The sequence below is a fragment of the Oratosquilla oratoria genome, chromosome 40, assembly GCF_046742065.1.
Source record: "Oratosquilla oratoria isolate Oo_2021 chromosome 40, ASM4674206v1, whole genome shotgun sequence".
In the NCBI taxonomy this organism is placed as follows: Eukaryota; Metazoa; Arthropoda; class Malacostraca; order Stomatopoda; family Squillidae; genus Oratosquilla; species Oratosquilla oratoria.
Window position 1 is genome coordinate 7975576 of NC_134816.1, and position 20018 is coordinate 7995593.

Consider the following 20018-nt stretch of genomic DNA (forward strand, 5'->3'; position numbering starts at 1 on the left):
GAGACAGATCTTCTACAGCTGTCCATATATCTCTTCCATAATCCTTCTGATATGTCTGTCAGGTGACATATTGTCTTTTATCAACATTCCCAAGTCTTTCAACTCTTTTGCTTTTGTAATGTGTTTATTTCCCAATGAATAGTTTAAGAATGTTCTTTTGCCACTATTGTCAAATTCCACTACTTTGCATTTTTTTAGTGTTTAAGTTCATTTCCTTCTCTTGGCTCCATGTAAAAATAGTGTCTAGATATTTTTTGCAATAATCTACCATCCTTTTTGTTTTTCACTCATTTTAAGATTTTTTTCATCATCATAAAAAATGTTGGCATAGCTTGTTGTTCCATCATGTCATTGACATAGACAAAAAACATGATTGGTGCAAGCACTGAACCCTGTGGATCTCTGCTCATTACTGCTCTTCGTCTTGTCATTGACATCTTATCCTTTACTATTGTCCTTGTGTATCTTTCCATAAAAAAATCCATTCTATTAGTTTGCCTCTCAGTCCTCAACATGATCCAATTTCCACTTAAGTTGACTGTGAGGTACTTTATTAAATGCCTCTTCAAGGTCAAGGTACACTTTACCCAAAAAACTTAAAAGGTAGGTGTGTGCATATGTGTAATTACCTAATTGTAGTATACAGGAAAGGAGCAACGCTTGTTGGGTCCTGTCTCCTATTCTCTAATTTCCTAATATACCTAGACTCAAAAATTCATGTACGGTTCCAACTAATCTATATCTTTACTTTCCAATTATCACATTTAGATTTGAACTCATGTATTGTTTGATCATGGGCTATATCACCTTCTAAGCTATTCCACATATTTGTACATCTATATTGAAAACTGTATTTCTTCACATCCTTCTGACACGTGGTCTTTCTTAATTTACTTCCATGATCTCTTAAAGCCCTACCATCTTTAATCAGGAGATCTCTTCTATCAATACAACCTATCCCCTTTATTTACCTAAACACTGTAATCATTTTACCTCTTACTCTTCTATCTTTCAAAGTTGGTAGACTTAGTACTTCTATTCTTTCCTAATATGGTTTATCTGCCAGTCTGGGGACCAGTTTGTTTGCTGCCCTTTGTATTCTCTCAATCTTTCTTGTATCCTTCGATCTGTGTGGGGCCATACTACTGATGCATGTTCCAGTCTTGGATGTATCAGGGTTTTGATGAGTTATTTCATCATCTCTTCATCAATATAATGGAATGCTACTTTAATCTTCTGCAATAGTCCTTATGTTTCTCCCACAATCCTGCTAAAATGTCTGTCATGAGACAGGTTGTCTTTTATCAATGCTCCCAAATCTTTCTCCTCTTTTATTTTTGTAATGTGCTCACTTCCCAAGGAATAGTTTAAGGATGGCCTTTTGCCACTATTGTCCATTTCCAGTACTTTCCATTTTTTGGTATTGAATTTCATTTCCCATTCTTGGCTCCATGCAAAAATAGTATCTAGATCTTTTTACAATATTCTGCAATCCTCCTTATTTTTCACTCTTCTTAGGATTTTTGCATCATCTGCAAACATGTTGGCACAGCTTGTTTCTTCCATCATATGATTAACATAGATAAGAAGCATTATTGGTGCAAGCAATTAACCTTGTGGTACCCTGGTTGTTACTGCTCTCCAGCTTGACATCTTATCCTTTACTACTGTCTTCATGTATCTTTCCTTTAAAAAGTCTTTAATCCATTATAACAATTTGCCTCTCAGTCCTCCAACATGCTCCAATTTCCACATAAGTTGACTGTGAGGTACCTTATCAAGTGCCTTCTCTAGGTCCAGGTACATGCAGTCCACCCACCCCTCTCTCTCTTGCAGCACATCAGTCGCTCTCAAGTAAAAGCTTAAAGGCTTGACACACAACCTTCCAGATTTGAGGCCAAACTGGCTGTCCGTCAGAATGTTCATCTTTCAAAATATTTGGTCCATCAGTCTTTCACAATTCTTTCACATAGTTTCACTATTGTGCTGATTGGTGATGGTGGCCTATAATTTAGCGGTGTTTCCTTGTTCCCACTTTTGTAAAATGGCACCATGTTTATCCTTTCCCAGTCAAATGACACAATGCCTTCTTTCAATGAACATGTAATAATACTGTGGATCTTGTCCTCTAGCTGTTCCCTACATTCTTTAAGTATCCAGTTTGAGATCCCATCAGGTCCTGAGGCTTTTATCACACCCAATAATCCCAGATACTTGAGCACTTCCATCATTTCTACATTTATATCTGCTAAACCTGAATTTTGCTCCCCTTGCTTTTCTCCAAAATGTTGCACTCCTTTGTGAAGACCAATTGGAAACCTTCAGTCTTTATTTCTGCCTAAGCTGAGGCCTCTTAAGATACCTCAGCATCTACTACTAATTTAGTAATTACTTCCCTGTGTCTCAATTTACCATATATGAACCTGCAAAACAGTTTTGGTTCATGTTTGCATTTTTCTACTACACCTCTTTCAAAATTACTTTCTTCCTGCAGATTCTAGAATAGACATTCCTAGCTTGTTTGTAAGCATCTTTTGTTTTATTGCTTCATTTTTTCTCCATTTACCCCAAGCCACATCCCTTGCCTTTTTTCAATCTCACACTTTTTGTTAAACCAATCCTGTTTTTGCATCTTCCTTTCTCTAGTCCTTGGCACACATGTTTGTTCACTCCTAGGTTGTAAATATCAAGAAAGATTTCCCATTTATTCCTTATTCCTGTGGGATTCATGAATTCACCCCATTTTGTTTCTTCAAAGAATTTTCTCAACCCTAAGTAATTTGCTCTCCTAAAATTAAGTCTCCCTTGCCTGTACGATTCATTCCTTGGCTCTATTTCCTCATTCTCCAGCTGAAATTCAATTGTAACATGGCCACTTTTTCCTATTGGGCAGAAGTAGTCAAGGAGCTGATGATGTCTGGCTCTTTGGTTAGTAAAATATCTAAACTTGTGGGAGTCCCGTCTTCTCTTATCCAGGTCACTTCCTTTACCCCCTGGGTCATTGTGTTCTCTACACTCAACAGTGTATTTCCCCAGGAATCTGCTTTGCCACTTGCTTCCCATTCCTCCTAGTTGACGTCACCGGAACCAAAATCTCCAATAAGGACTATGTTAATACATTTCTTGATATTCAGTTTCATCCCAACTTTTGTCTTGGGGGGAACATATGCCACCATGAAATCTCTTTTATTGTTTCCTTTAAGTGAATTGCTTCAGCCCTGCTTTCTCTCAGATTTACTTCTGGGGTATTGGCTGCTTTTTATTGTGGCAAAGTAGCATGCAGTGGATACTTTAGGGTCTATATGGGGCGCCCCTACGGATCAGAGCCACACATCATTTTGTCTATGATAGAGGAAAACTCTGTTCATAGAGAAATTATGACACTTTTGTACTACGACTGTCCCTCCGTTATGCTGTCCCCCAACCCCTTGTTGCTGTCCTGTACCATTTCTCTGATTATTCATTTTCTGTGGTGAGGGAATTCCCTGTGGTGGGGGAAAAGAATACTGCCACCAAGTATTTCCACTGGGATCGTGAGAGGCGAGAAGAAAGGGACGGGGATTGGGACTAGGCATCCTTCTCCTTGTAGCCCCACAGGGGACATTCCTAAACGAAAAAGTAAAGGCATAAGAGGGTCTGGGAGTTTTCGGACCAGCACCCTAAGGTTTGGGTCTTATAATGTGCGTGGATGTGGTACAGATGAGAGTAAAAGGGAAGATGGATGTGTTGGCTTTGAGTGAAACTAAGTTGAAAGGGAAGGGTGAGTGTAAGTGGGAGGTTATCAGGAGTGAAGAGAGGGCGAGGGAGGGAAGAGGTGGCTATTCTAGTAAGTGAAGAGATAGGTAAACGGGTAGTGGAGTGGAAGGAGGTTTCCTCAAGGATAATGTGGATGAAGGTGAAACTGGGAAAGGAGATGTGGGTCTTTGTAAGTGCATATGGCCCTGGCAGTGAGAAGAGTGTAGAAGAAAGGGAGGCTTTTTGGATAGATTTAAATGAGTGCATAGAGGATTTAGGAAGAAATATCAATGTAATAGTACTGGGAGACCTTAATGCTAGGGTAGGAAATGGTCCAATTGAGGGAGTGGTTGGGAAATGTAGAGTTCCAGGAAAGAATCGTAGTGGAGAGTTGATGGTGGAAATGTGTCTAGAAAGAGAGTTGATGATAGCAAATACAGTGTTTCGGAAGAAAGTCAAGCATAAGTACACATGGGAGAGGGTGGTGGAGGGAAGGGTGGTAGATAGAGCGTTGATGGATTATGTAGTGGTAAATAGGATTATGATAGGAAGAGTTAAGGTGTACATATGCTAAGGGGAGAGGGTGGGGGAATATCAGATAATTTTTTGGTGGGAGGTAAGTTGAGAGTGGAGGATAGATGGAGAAAGAGGAAAGAGACAAAAGGTAGGGAGGTGCTTAGAGTGAACTCTTTAAATGAAAAGGAAAAGGAGAAAGAGTACAAGAAGAAGCTGAAGGAGGAGTGGGAGGGAGTGAAGGAGAGAGTGGAGCCAGGTGTGGAGGAGGAATGGGGATGGTTCAAGGAGGGAGTCACAAAGTGTGCAAGGATGGTGTGTGGAACAAGAAGGACAGGAGGAAATAGAAGAAAGGGTAGGGAATGGTGGGATGAGGAAACAAAGAAGGTGGTAGAAGAGAAGAAGCGAGCTTTCACAGATTGGTTACAAATTAGGACGAGGGAGTCATATGAGAGGTACAAAGAAAAGAAAAGAGAAGTAAAGCAAAAGGTAAAGAGGGCAAAGAGGAGAGCAGATGTGAAGTGGGGTAAGAGTATGACAGAAAATTTTGAAAGTAATAAAAAGATGTTTTGGAAAGAAATTAAGAGAGGAAGATGAGGCGAATCAAGTAGAGAAGAAAGGATAAAAGGTGCAGATGGAGAAATGATAATGGAAGAGAAGGCAGTAAGGGGAAGATGGACAGAATATTTTAGGGAGTTGCTAAATGTGAAGGAGGATAGGGAGGGAAAGATAGTTGCAGTGGGAAATGGTAAGAAAATGACCGTGATGAGTGAGGAAAATGGAGGAGAAATAAGGAAGGATGAAGTGAAGGCAGTTGTTAAGATGATGAAAGCAGGTAAGGCACCTGGTCTGGATGGATGCCATGCAGAATGTTTAAAAAAGGAGGTATAGTGATGGTGGACTGGCTGGTGAGGTTATTTAATGTTTGCTGGAGAGAGGATAGAGTGCCGGAGGACTGGAGGAGTGCCTGTATAGTTCCACTTTACAAGGGAAAAGGGGACAAGTGTGAATGTAGTAGTTTCAGAGGGATTAGCTTGTTAAGTGTAGTTGGGAAGGCTTATGGGAGGATCTTGATTGAGAGGATTAGGAGAGGAACAGAGGGAGTAATTGGTGAGGAACAGTATGGTTTTAGGACGGGTAGAGGTTGTGTAGATCAGATCTTTGTGGTAAGACAGATATGTGAGAAAGCTATAGGTAAGGGGAGGGATGTTTTTTGGGCTTTTATGGATCTGGAAAAGGCTTACAATAGGGTAGACAGAAAGGCACTGTGGGAGGTTATGCAGATATATGGGATAGGAGGAAAGCTTCTAGTAGCTGTCAAGAGTTTTTATGAGAGTAGTAGAGCTTGTGTCAGGATTAGGAATAGAGAGAGTGAATGGTTCGAGGTAAAGGTCGGACTTCGTCAAGGATGCGTTATGTCGCCCTGGCTGTTCAACTTATACATGGATGGGGTGGTGCGAGAGGTAAATGCAAGGGAGGTGGGTCAGGGATTGGAGATGGTTAAAGAAAATGGAGAAAAGTGGGAGGTGAGCCAGCTGTTGTTTGTGGACGACACTGCGCTTGTGGCAGGATCAGAGGAGGGATTGAGGAAGTTGGTGACAGAGTTTGGGAGAGTATGTGATAGAAGAAAGCTAAAGATAAATGTGCGTAAAAGTAAGGTGATGAGATGTACAAGGGGTGAAAGTGGCAGTAGACTGGAAGTGAGCAATAAGGGAGAGCGACTGGAGGAAGTGGATAGTTTTAGATACTTGGGTGCAAATGTGGCAGGAAAAGGTGGAGTGAAGGTGGAGGCAGAATGTAGATTGAGAGATGCGAGTAAATGCCTTGGTGGATTGAAGAGTGTAATGAGGAATAGACATTTGGAAATGGATGCTAAGAGGAGACTGTATGAAGGAGTGATTGTGCCAACAGCACTGTATGGGGCAGAAACATGGAACATAAGAGAGGAAGAGAGAAGGAGTTTGAATGGGTTTGAGATGAGGTGTCTGATAAGTATGATGGGGGTTACTAGGCTAGATAGAGTGAGAAATGAGGAGGTGAGGAGGAGAACGGGGGTGGAAAGGGAGTTGGGAGATAGGGTTGATGAAAGAGTATTAGGATGGTTTGGACACATGGAAAGAATGAGTGAAGAAAGACTAGTAAAAAAGGTGTGGAAGGCAGATGTGGAGGGAGTGAACATGAGGGGACGTCCTAGGATGAGATGGATGGATGGGGTGAAGGGAGCTTTGGGGAAGAGTGGAATGTCTGTTGAGGAAGGACGGGAGAGGACAGAAGACAGGGGTGAATGGAGAATGGTTGTAATTGGATGATGTTGTGATGCATGAGGTGGAATGGGCGGGGGGATGGGGGGATGAGCTAGTATGTGTGAGCAAATTTTGACGCAGCCCGAAGGGATTTCTCCCCGTCTTCTTTTATGCATGGGGGGACGGAGATGGGGGGTCGCCGATTTAATGAAGCGGCCTTGCTGTGGATGTGCTGTCTCTTGCAACACTGCTTCTGACCCAGGGCAGTGGACAAGGTGCAGGGATGACCCGCCTTGGTATATGTATGTATGTATGTACCTTTATGACACTGCTCACCACAAACTTTACTCCTCCGCCTTTTTATCTTATGTGTCTTTTCTCCAGGAGGCGTATCTGTTGTTTCCCAACTGTATATTAAAATTTTTGGGGAATTTAGTGTCTACTAGACACAATATATCAGACCCATTTATCATTAAGTAGTCATTTATATCCACCCTTGCTGATAGTAAAACATCCACATTAGGATATGCTATTCTAAGTTTCCTTTTAGTGTTTCCTTTGCAATACTGCTTTCTTGTTTTCTTAGAAACCATTCCCTCACCATTTGATCGACAGCTTTAAGAAAAAAAAATCTTCTTTGGTACTCCTATAACTTTTTGCTTTGGCTTCCAATAAGAGCTTTCATGTCTTTGCTCATTCCTCTTTGTTAGCATTTTTCCTAATCCAAATAGTTTTTAACTTTTCTTCTCATGCTAACTTCGAAGGACTTGCTGATTACTTCTTTTGCCATGACTTGTGACTTGAACTTTATTTTCATTGGACATGCACAATTTCTCTTATACTTGCCTAATCTATGCACACTATCAATCTGATCTGTTACATCCAAGTCCTTCCCTGTAGTTGTTGATGTAATTTCCTAAAGGTGCAGACATCTTGATGAACACAATAAACATTAGTATAAACCATGCATGATGATTCAATTCAGTTTAGAGGAATTCTAGGACATGCAGGATTAAGAAAAGTTACATTTTCAAAACGAATATTATGTGATGTTAGGTTCAAAGCAGACGAGAAGTAATGGGAGAATTTCACGCTTTAACGTTTCGACCCGCAGGGTCTTGATCACAAAGCGTGAAATTCTCCCATTATTCCTCATCTGCTTCTTCCACCTTCAGTCTTATTTGTCATAATATAGTCAACATATATATATACATATATATATATATATATATATATATGAGAGAGAATGTGGGTGGGGAAGGGCAAACGAAGATGTGTAGGAATAGAGTTTAATGTCCTAACGTTGCGACCAACTTGGTCTTCTTCAGAGGACTACAGCATTACAGACGGATCACAATTCTTATATTCGTAGTGAGAGGGAACCCGCCAAGGTATGAGCGTCATGTTTTCCCTTTGGCTAACGATTTAATTATTAGGACACTTGCTGCTTTCGAGAGGCATTTAAATCCGTCTCTGTCGTTGTTGTTCTTGTTGGCGGCGATATGTGCAGCTTCCACAGTTTTTCTCATTTTCTTCTCAAATCCCTCGTGTAGAATTTCTGCGTTGTTCCAATCAGGTAGATGTCCACATTTGTCCAGGTGACGAACCAGGGAGTTAGATGTTCTATGAGCCCTGAGATCGTTTTTGTGCTCATTCAAGCGTTTATTGAACCCTCGACCTGACTCAATAAACGGTTGTCCATCATCTTATTTCGGTGAGTCAGGTCGAGGGTTCAATAAACGCTTGAATGAGCACAAAAACGATCTCAGGGCTCATAGAACATCTAACTCCCTGGTTCGTCACCTGGACAAATGTGGACATCTACCTGATTGGAACAACGCAGAAATTCTACACGAGGGATTTGAGAAGAAAATGAGAAAAACTGTGGAAGCTGCACATATCGCCGCCAACAAGAACAACAACGACAGAGACGGATTTAAATGCCTCTCGAAAGCAGCAAGTGTCCTAATAATTAAATCGTTAGCCAAAGGGAAAACATGACGCTCATACCTTGGCGGGTTCCCTCTCACTACGAATATAAGAATTGTGATCCGTCTGTAATGCTGTAGTCCTCTGAAGAAGACCAAGTTGGTCGCAACGTTAGGACATTAAACTCTATTCCTACACATCTTCGTTTGCCCTTCCCCACCCACATTCTCTCTCATTTGTCTGAAATAATCTTATATATATATATATATATATATATATATATGTACATATATATATATATATATATATATATATATAATATATATATAAAACACGTTAAAACCACTGTTGGAGTAGAAAAGACTGGAGATGGGATATCTATATATTTCGATTGCAAACTGAAGAGGATTGGCTTAGGGGAGCATTCTATGTGCGAGGGACTGGCCGATGGCCACCTCCGCTGGAGACATGTTGAGGTTGCCCCAGATGGCTTAGTGAGCGTAGGAATGTCTGGCATCAGTGACGGTGGCCATGGTTGGTTGCAATGCCGTTTGTGGCTCACTGTTGTACTTTTTCCAATCTGTCAATGTCTTTAATGAGATTCAGTGACCATACCAATACAACATATTCTAAATGTGGATGAACTGATCATTTATATAGCTTGTTAATGACGGATTTTAAAAAGTCAAAAGATTGTGCAATCAGTTCTAGAATCTTATCTGTCTTCTTAGAGGCAGAAATACACTACATAGATGACTTTTCAAATAAATTGTAATTTTACTTATTGTTATTTTTAACTATGTGCATAACTTTACATTTACTTGTGCTAAATTTCATTAGCCACTTTTCAGATCATTGCTGTAGTTTATCTAAGTCTTCTTGAATATCTGATCGGTTTAAGCTATCATTTGTCATTCCACACAGTTTTGTTGTCTTTGGCAAATTTAGAGACAATAGATTTCAGTCCATGGTCTATATCATTTATAGATACTATGAATAGAAGTGGCCCAAGAACAGAATCCTGGGGAACTCCACTTGTGATATTTTTCCACCTTGAAGTTTTGCCATTTAGAACAACTCTCAATTTATGATCATTTAACCATAAACTAGTCCAGCTACCACTTATTCCATGTGAACCTAAGTTAGCAGGTAGTTTTTTATGTTGGTCATTTGTCATTCCACACATAGTTTTGTATCCTTGGCAAATTTGGAGACAATAGATTTCAGTCCATGGTCTATATCATTTATAAATACTATGAATAGAAGTGGCCCAAGAACAGAATCCTGAGGAACTCCACTTGTAATGTTTTTCCACCTTGAAGTTTTGCCATTTATAACAACTCTCAATTTATGATCATTTAACCAATTACTAGTCCAGCTTAATAAGCTACCACTTATTCCATGTGAACCTAAGTTAGCAAGTATTTTTTTGTGTGGGTCAGTATCAGTAGACTTCTGAAAGTCCAGATATATTAAATCTGTATTGTTTCCTTTGTCATAATTTAAGATGACTGTGTTGTAGAATTCAAGTAAGTTAGTAATGCAGTAACATTTCCATCTGAATCCATGCTGGCTATCATTTATTAAACAGTTACTTTCTAAACTGTGTTCAATAGCATCTCTGAAGATAGTATCCATAGTTTTTCCTACAATTAAAGTTGAGCTTATAGGCTTGTAGAACATTGGCTTCTTTTTGTCACATTTTTTAAATATGGGGATAACATTAGCCAATTTTCATTCTCTTGGGAGATCTTTGGATATGATTTTTTTTTTTTTTATAATTTCTAACAAAACAAAATCATTTTTAATTTCCTATAAAATTATTGAATGCTAATCATCAGGCCCTGGTGTTTTATTAACTTTGAGTTTTTCTATACATAATTTTTTCCCATGTATACACAGCTCCCACCACACACCCAATCATCAATGTGTTCCTGCATTCACTTGCCTCACCATAGTGGACTGACAACATCATAGGTAAGGTAAGGTCTGCATAATCAGATTTTTGTTCTTTCTTACAGAATAAAGAAGGCACGTGATGAGCAGATGAAGCAGTGCGCATCGGCGTTGTCCATGGCCTCAATGGCATCAAACAGGTCCCCATCCCGCCTTACCATGGAAGAAACAGCCTTGGGACCAATGCCCAATGGGGATTTCAAGGTGGGTATCTACACCCTCAACTTGTGTGATGTGGCTGTTCCAAATACTAATTACACAACCGTTCCAATGACTTAGGTAGGGTTCCTCATTTATACTCCGTGAGTTATTGGACATCAACAAAAACTCTCTTGGGGGAATGGGAATGACTGCAGGGGCAGATCAATGGTGTCTTGTCTCATGGGCAATGATTGACTAATTGATTTATTGAATGAGTTGGAATTTTCTTGCATTACATCTGAGTTCATTGACACAAAAATAAGGGCTCATGCATAGGAATTATTACATATAATTACATAGACTAGAATATGCAGCGACATTGTGGTCACCCATTACCAAAAAGAATATAAAGAAAATAGAAAGAATCCAGAGAGCAGCCACAAAAATGGCCCCTGCACTTGCAAACTTGTCATATGAGGAGAGACTGGCTGAACTGGAGTTACTGACTCTGGAGACAGAAGAGAGAGAGGCGACCTACTGACCATCTACAGAATCATGAAGGGCACAGAAATACTCAATAGAGAGGACTTGTTAAACTGGGACAAGAGAACCACAAGAGGACGTGGAAAGAAAATCGAAAAACATAGTTGTAGAAGAGATCTGAAGAAAAACAGTTTTCCACATAGAGTGGTGGACACTTGGAACAAACTGGACAAAAAAAATAATGTGTGCAAAAACCATTCATTAGTTTAAGAGCAAACTAGACACTGCGAGATACAAAGGCGGGACACCACGAGCGTAGCTTCCCTTCCCATAAAATACAACTAGGTAAATTACAACTAGGTAAATATAAATTATACAACTCTGGGCGGTATGTATTTACCTAGTTGTATTTTGCGGAAAGGGGAGCTATGCTCGTGGTCTCCCGCCTTCATATCTCGTAGTGTCTAATTTGCTTTAAAACTCATGAATGGTTTTTGCGCATACTATTTCATTGTCCAGTTTGTTCCAAATATCAACTACTCTATGTGGAAAACTATTTTTCTTCAGTTCTCTTCTGTAGCTATTTTTTTTTTTCCATGCCCTCTTGTGCTTCTCTTGTCCCAGTTTAGTAAGTCCTCTCTATCAAGTATCTCTGTGCCTTTCATGATTCTGTAGATGGTCAGTAGGTCACCTCTCCCTCTTCTTTGCTCCAGAGATAGTAACTCCAGTTTAGCCAATCTCTCCTCATATGATAAGTTTGCAAGTGCAGGTGCCATTTTTGTTGCTGCTCTCTGGATTCTTTATGTTTTCTTTATATTCTTTTTGGTACTGGGGGACCACAATGTCACTGCATATTCTAGTCTAGGCCTTATCAATGTAACCAATATTTTTTCAATCATGTCTTGGTCCAAGTATGCAAATGCCACTTTTATTGATCTTAGCAAATTGTATGCCTCTCCGACAATTTTGTTAATCTGTTTATCATAGGACAAGGAGATTGTGACAGTTACCCCAAAATCATTTTCGGATCCTTCCTTCTTTACCTCCTTGGTTCCAACTGTATATTTTCCTGATATTCTGTTTTTGCTTTTTCCAAACTCCATTATACTACACTTCTTAATATTAAAGTCCACTTCCCATTTCTGACTCCAATTTCATACCTTATTCAGGTCTTCCTGCAGTGCTTCACAGTCCTTATCAGTTTCTACTTTCCTTAACAGTTTGGCGTCGTCTGCAAAGAAGCTCAAGTAACATTTCACACCCTCATCCATGTCATTCACATAAATAGCAAATATTATCGGTGCCAATACAGATCCTTGCGGTACTCCACTGATCACCTCTTTCTAGTCTGAATATTTTTCTCTGAGCACTAATCTCATCTTTCTACTAGTCAGGAAGTCCTCCATCCATTTTAGTAGGGTCCCTTGTATTCCTCCTATGTGTTCCAGTTTTTTTAGTAATTTTCTGTGTGGTACTTTGTCGAAAACTTTTTGCAAGTCTAGGAAGGCACAATCAGCCCATCCATTCCTTTCTTGCACTATGTCTATTAGTCTTGAGTAGAAGCATATTAAGTTTGTGGTGCATGATCTTCCTTGTCTGAACCCAAATTGTCTTGGGTTTATTATGTTGTTGTCTTCCAAGTGTTTTACCCATCTATTCTTGATTATTTTCTCACAAATTTTGGCTGTAGTGCTTGTTAGTGATACTAGCCTACAGTTGGTAGGTTCTTCCTTGTTTCCTCCTTTATATATTGGTACAATGTTAGTCTTTTTCCAGTCTTTGGGTACCTTTCTTTCTTTGAGTGAGCTATTTATTATGTTGTGTATTTTGTTCATTAATTCTTTGCATTCCTTTAGAATCCAATTTGCAATTCCATCCGGGCCATGTGATTTTCTGACGTCAAGTTTTGATAGGTGTTCTGATATTTCTTTTTGTGTTGTTGTAAATTCACTCATAGGGGGGAGATCAACTTTTATTATCTTCGTCCCAATTTTGTACTTTCTCTCTGGTGAAGACAGATTCAAAGTGATTGTTCATGAACTCGGCCATTTCTAATTCTTCTGTGTATTCTATATTCCCTTGGCATAGTTTCACCATTTCCTGTTTGTTTTTAAGTTTCCCATTCACATATCGATAGAGTAGTTTGGGTTGCTCTTTGCATTCATCTATAATATCCTTTTCATGATTCCTTTCCTCCTCTCTTCTCACTTTAACATACTCGTTTCTATAGTTTATATAAATTTGCCATTTTCTAGGTTTTTTATCTCTTCTCCACCTTTTCCAAGCTTTGTTCCTTCTGTCTTTTGCCTCACTGCATCTTTTGTTGAACCAACATTTAATGTACACTGTCTCTAGCTTCTGTCTTGGCACATGCCTGCTTACCCCTTCATTGTAATTTTCCATCAAGATATTCCACTTCTCTTCCACTTTTGTCTCTTCCATGTAGAATTTTTCTCAGTTTGCATTCAGGAAGAATGTTTTTAGTTTTGCAAAGTCCGTTATGTTGTATTTCAATCTTCCTTTCCTATGATTTCTCTCCATGTCTATTTCTTCCTTTAGTTCAGTTTTGATGAGTATATGGTCACTCTTTCCAATTGGTGTCTTGTAATGGATTTTATCCACAATTTCAGGTTCTGTTGTAAATATTAAATCTAGTTTCGATGGCTCTTCATTGCTTCTGTATCTGGTGTTTTCAATGGCCCATTGGGTCATTGTGTATTCCATGGACATGTCCAGCAGTACATTACCCCACGAGTCGTCTCCTCTTCGCACTGTCATGTTTTCCCAACAGATTTCTTTGCAATTGAAGTCCCCCATAATAACCAGATTACCCCTGCCCATTAGTATCTCATTTAATGATTTCCTTGTATCTTCTAGCATTTTTGTATGTTCGTTCTCTTTCCAAGCATTCGTTTTTGGAGGCACATAGGTCACCACAAACTTTCTACTTTTCATATTCTTGTTTTCGACTTTTATCATGATCAGTTCAACATTACCTTTGCCCTCCGCAATTTTTTTTTATGTTCAAGTCTTTCTTGGCCAAGAACATGATTCCACCTCCCTGTTTCTTGTCCCTGTTTTTTATCCAGTCCTTTTTTTTTTTTTTTTTATCTAGTCAGTTTTTTATCCAGTCCTTGTCATATAGTCCTTGTCCAATATCGATGAATGGTATTTCACCTCTTAGTTTAGTCTCTACAATTCCCATTATGTCTGGTTTTTCTTCTAGCAGGTAATAATTGAGTTCGTTCTGTCCTGAAATTAATCCATCGATGTTAGTATAGGCCTCTTTTAACTTTCTTCTTTCTCCATTTTTTTTTTTTTTTCCTGTCTTTGGTTCGTTCGTTTTGATGTAGCATTTCCTCAGTCTCATGTCGATTACTCTCCAATGGAATTCCTTGCTTTCTGTCTCCGTTCTCTTCGAGTTTTTTCCTTTGCTTCTTCTCTTAGTGACTTTTTTTCTAATTCCTCAATATTCATTTCTCTTTTTATCCATATCTTGTTGTACTTTTCATTCCTTGCCAAGTTACCTACTTTTTCAAATATGTCTTCTACTACCATATATGACCTTAATTTTATCTTTAGAGGTCGATTTCTATCCTCAGAATAGCAACCGATCCTAATTGTCTCGCCCAGGTCTTTGCCTGCAACTTGGTTTCCCCCCTGAATTTCATTTAGGATTTCTACTGCTGTCTCTTTTTCTTCTTTTTCTCTCATGTACCTCGCCAATCCCTGTTTTTCTTTTAGTCTATACACCACAATAAGTTTTTTGCTATCTACTGTATCTCTGAACCAATTAGCTTTTTCATTAATCACTTGGATAATTGTGTCTTTTGCATTATCCTGCATTAGCTGTTGGATTATTTCTTTGAAAGCAATTTCCTTATTTTCAATGTTTTCCTTCTACTTCCTAAATTTCTGGATACTTTCCTCACCTAAGTTCTCTTCGATTTTTTCCGTCATTTCTTGTAATTTATTGTTCACCTCTTCCTTTAAGTTTTCGTTATCACTCTTCAGCTCATTTATATCTCTTTTCTTTTCTTTAATCTCGTTTGTGAGATCCAAGTTGTTTCTTCTTAGGTTCTTTCCCTTTTGTGTCCACTTCCCCCTCCAAATATTACTAGAATAAGTTTCATAATTAAGGCAGAATTTGCCTTGTTTTGATCTGGAATTAGGTCAAACATCCAAAAGGAACCCCACCATCCTCCCCAATCATGAATGTATATGAAAAATATAATAGTTTAATTTTGCACACCTCTGCTGTGCATAAGTATCAATCAAACCAAGTTTAAGTAATACATACCTTCCCTTTATAATGAGCAGTCTATGTGGCCAAAATAGGATTAATGAAAATTAAAAACATATGTGTGGGTCAACTTAACTTGTGTTTTTTAAAGTTCCATCAGTGGGTGGCTAATAATAATAAAGTAAGAATGATAACAATGATAATAACAATAATAATTATATAATAATAATAATAATAATAATAATAATAATAATAATAATAATAATAATAATAATAAGAATAATAATAATAATAATAATAATAATAATAATAATAATAATAATAAAACAATAATAACAGTAATAACAGTAATAATAATGATAATAATAATGATAATATTAATGATAATAATTATAGTAATTATGATAATAATAACATATATAAAATAATGATAATAATAACAATAATAATAATAATAATAATAATAATAATAATAATAATAATAATAATAATAATAATAATAATAATAATAATAATAATAATAATTATAATAATAATATTAATAATAATAATAACAAAAATAATAATGATAATGATAATAATAGTATTAATAATAACAATAATGATAAAACTTCATGGCAGTATTCTTTTCCCCCTGTGGTGGGGGAAAGAATACGGCCACCAAGTCATCCCACTTGGGCCATAAGAGGTAAAAAAAAACAGGACGGGGATTAGGACTAGGCATCCTTGTCCTTTTGGACCAAAAGGGTACATTACTAAAAAAAAAAAATAATAATAATAATAATAATAATAATAATAATAATAATAATAATAATAATAATAATAATAATAATAATAATAATAATAATAATAATAATAATAATAATAATAATGATAAAATAATAATAATAATAATAATAATAATAATAATAATAATAATAATAATAATAATAATAATAATAATAATAATAATAATAATAATAACAATAATAATAATAAATAAATAGATAAGAAAAAAAAAGTAAAGACATAAGAGGGTCTAGGAGTTTTCCAACCAGCACCCTAAGGTTTGGGTCTTTTAATGTGTGTGGATGTAGTACAGATGAGAGAAAAAAGGAAGAGATAGGCAGTATGTTTGTGAGAAGAAAAAGGGATGTGTTGGCACTGAGTAAAACTAAGTTGAGAGGGAGGGGCAGGTGTGAGTTTGGGAGTGTAGTTGGGAGGTTCTCAGGAGTGAGGAGAGGACGAGATAGGTAAGCGTGTAGTGGAGTTGAAGGTTTCTTCAAGGTTAATATGGATGAAGGTGAAACTGGGAAGGGAGATGTATTTACCTAATTGTATCATACGGGAAGGGGAGCTATGCTCGTGGTGTCCCGTTTTCATATCTCGTTTTGTCTAGACTGCTTTTAAATTCGTGTATTGTTTTTGCACACACCACTTTCTCATCTAGCTTGTTCTAAACACCTATCACCCTGTGGTGAAAGCTGTTCTTTTTCAAGTCTCTTCTATAACTGTCCTTCTTGATTTTCTTTCTGTGTCCTCTTGTATCTCTAATATCCCATTATATTAGATCCTCTCTATCAATAGTTTCTATGCCTTTCATGATTCTATAAATAGTTATTAAGTCTCCTCTCTCTCTTCTTTGGTCTAATGTTTGTAGTTCAAGTTTTGCTAGTCTCTCTTCATATGATAGTTCTGAGAGTGTTGGTGCCAGTTTCGTAATTGCTCTTGGCATTCTTTCAAGTTTTGTTATACATATTTTTGTACTTGGTGACCACGTCGTCGCTGCATACTCCAATCTTGGTCTTATCAAAGTGACTAGTATTTTCACCATTTCTTTGTCCAGGTATGTAAATGCCACTTTGATTGTTCTTATAAAATTATAAGTTTCTCCAAAAATCTTATTTATATGTTTCTCAGGTGACATATTATTCATAATAATGACTCCTAGGTCCTTCTCATGTTCTACTTTTTTATTTCTTCCTCTCCCAATTTATATGATCCCACTATTCTTTTTTTGCTTCTTCCAAATTCCATTATACTACACTTCTTAATATTGAATTCCTTCTCACACTTCCTACTCCATTCCCATATTTTGTTGAGATCACTCTGTAGCGACTCACAATCTTCTTCAGAGTTCACTTTTTTCAACAATTTTGTATCATCCGCAAAGGAGCTCATATAACTTTCAATTCCTTTATCCATATCATTAATATATATAGCAAACATTATTGGGGCCAGAGCAGTTCCTTGTGGAACTCCACTCATCACTTCATCCCAATTAGAATGCTTGTCTCTTATCACCACTCTCATTTTTCTTTCATGCAAGAAGTCATCCATCCATTTCAGCAGTTTGCCCTATATTCCTCCGGCAGTTTATAATTTCTTTAGCAATTTCTTATATGGCACCTTATCAAAAGCTTTTTTCAGGTCTAGAAATGCACCATCAGCCCATCCGTCTATTTCCTGTATTACATCTATTAACCTTGAATAGAAACACATTAAGTTTGTGACGCATGATCGTCCTTGTCTAAATCCAAATTGTCTTGGGTTTAATAAGTTTTTTTTTTTTTTTTTTTTTTTAATGTCTTACCCATCTAGTTTTGATCATTCTTTCCCAAATTTTAGCTATCGTACTTGTAAGAGAGACCGGTCTATAGTTAGTAGTTTCTTCCTTGTTTCTCCCTTTATATATTGGTACTATATTTGCTCTTTTCCAATCTTCTGGAACTTTTCCTTCTTTCAAGGAACTGCTTATTAGACTATGTATTTTGTCTGTCAGTTCATTCCTGCATTCTCTCAAAATCCAGTTTGCTATTTCATCTGGTCCATGTGATTTTCTGACATCGAGATTACTCAAGTGATTCATTATTTCTTTCCTTGTTACTTCTATCTCTTTCATAGGGGGGACTTTTTTCTTCCACTCGATATCTCTAGGTTGTATGTTCTCCCTCGTAAACACCGATTTAAAATGCTTGTTCATAATTTCTGCCATTTCTATTTCCTCTGTGTATTCAACTCCTTTTTGTTGTAGTTTCTCCAACTCCTGCCTGTTTTTCAGTTTGTTGTTTACAAATCTGTAAAATAATTGTGGTGGATCTTTCCATTTTTCTATGACATGTTTTTCATATTTTCTCTTTTCTTCTCTGCACACTTGTACATATTCATTTCTATAACTAGTATATATTTTCCATTTTTCAGGCCTTTTGTCTTTTTCCCATTTTATCCAAGCTTTATCCCTTCTGTCTTTTAGCTCCTTACATCTTTTGCTGTACCAACACTTTACATATTCTTTTTCTTGCTTTTGTCTTGGAACATACTTTTACACCCCTTCTTTATAATTTTTTGTCAAAATAGTCCATTTCTCTTCTACTGTTGTTTCTTCCTTGTGTATCCTTTCCCAGTCTGCTTTTTTAAATTCTCTTATTTTATAAAAAAAAAAATCCATACATTAATCTTCCCTTTCGTTTTTTCATGTATTTTTCCTCCTTTAGTTCCAGTTCAACCACTATGTGTTCACTTTTACTAATTGGTGTCTTATATTCAACCTTGTCCACTATTTCAGGTTCTGATGTGATTATTGGGTCCAGTCTCGATGGTTCTTCTTCATTTCTATACCTTGTCCATTGCGTCATTGTACGTTCTATAATAATATCAAGTAGTACACTTCGCCATAGGTCGTCTCCACCTTTCACTGTCATCTCTTCCCAGCACATTTCTTTACAATTAAAGTCACCCATTATAACTATTCTTCCTCCATCTTCCATTATCTTATTTAGTGTTATCCATGTGTCTTCTAGCATATTTTATGTTCTCTCTCTTCCCACGGAGCTGTTTTAGGGGGCACATAATTTACTACAAACTTCCTACTCTTACTATCCTTGTCCTCCACTTCCATCATAATCATCCCTACTCTATTTTTCCATATGTAACATTCCTCACATCTATATCCTTCTTAGTCAAGAACATAACTCCACCCCTTGTTTTACGTCTATGTTTCTAATCCAACAATTATATGCACCATGTCCTACACTGTTGGGTGATAGTGGATCTTTCAATTTTGTCTCCACAATTCCCATTATATCCGGTTCTTTTTCCTTCAGGTAATCATTCAGTTCATTCAAGCCTGTTATTAAGCCATCTATATTTGTGTAAGACATTTTTAATTTTCTGCTACATCCATCGTGTTTTCTGTTTCTCTTCCGTTTTTCTCTGCTATGAACCATTTTCTCACTTTCATATTCACTACTCTCCAATAGAATTTCTCTTTTTCTGTCTTTGTTCTTTTCTCGTTTATTTTCTTAGCTTCTTGTCTTTTTGATTTCTCATCCTCTCTTTCCTCTTTATTAATTTCTCTCTTTATCCATACCTGTTTAAATTGCTCACTGTTTGCTAGTTTCCCTGTTTTTGCTAAGATATTCTCTGCTGTTGTTTGTGAACTGAATTTGATCTTCATTAGTCTGGTCTTATCTGCATTGTATTTCCCTAGTCTATATATTTCTTCTATTTCTTTCCCTATTTCTGGTCCATCTTCTTGAACTACTTCCAATATCTTATTTACTTTCTCCTCCTCCTCCTTTATTCTTGTAGTCCAATTTGTACTATACTTCTCTTCCATCCCCAATATAATTATACATTTCTTTTTTATCTGCTAAGTCTCTCACTATATTCTCCTTCTCTTTCATCACTATAATAACTGTGTCTGTTGTGCCAGTATATCCTCAAATACAATTTTGTTATTCTCTTGGACTTTTTTCCAATCCTGTATTTCTTTTGCTATGGACTCTTTATTCTCT

General features: G+C 37.2%; 1 protein-coding gene across 8 annotated transcripts in view; it reads left to right on the forward strand.

Moving 5' to 3' along the window:
- LOC143020629 (monocarboxylate transporter 9) overlaps positions 1–20018 on the forward strand; it is a 541387-nt gene that overhangs the window by 411148 nt on the left and 110221 nt on the right. For all 8 annotated transcript variants that reach the window (XM_076177112.1, XM_076177115.1, XM_076177114.1 and 5 more), the window contains one exon: positions 10442–10580. In XM_076177112.1, the coding sequence (XP_076033227.1) occupies positions 10442–10580 (139 nt within the window). The remainder of the gene's footprint in view (positions 1–10441; positions 10581–20018) is intronic.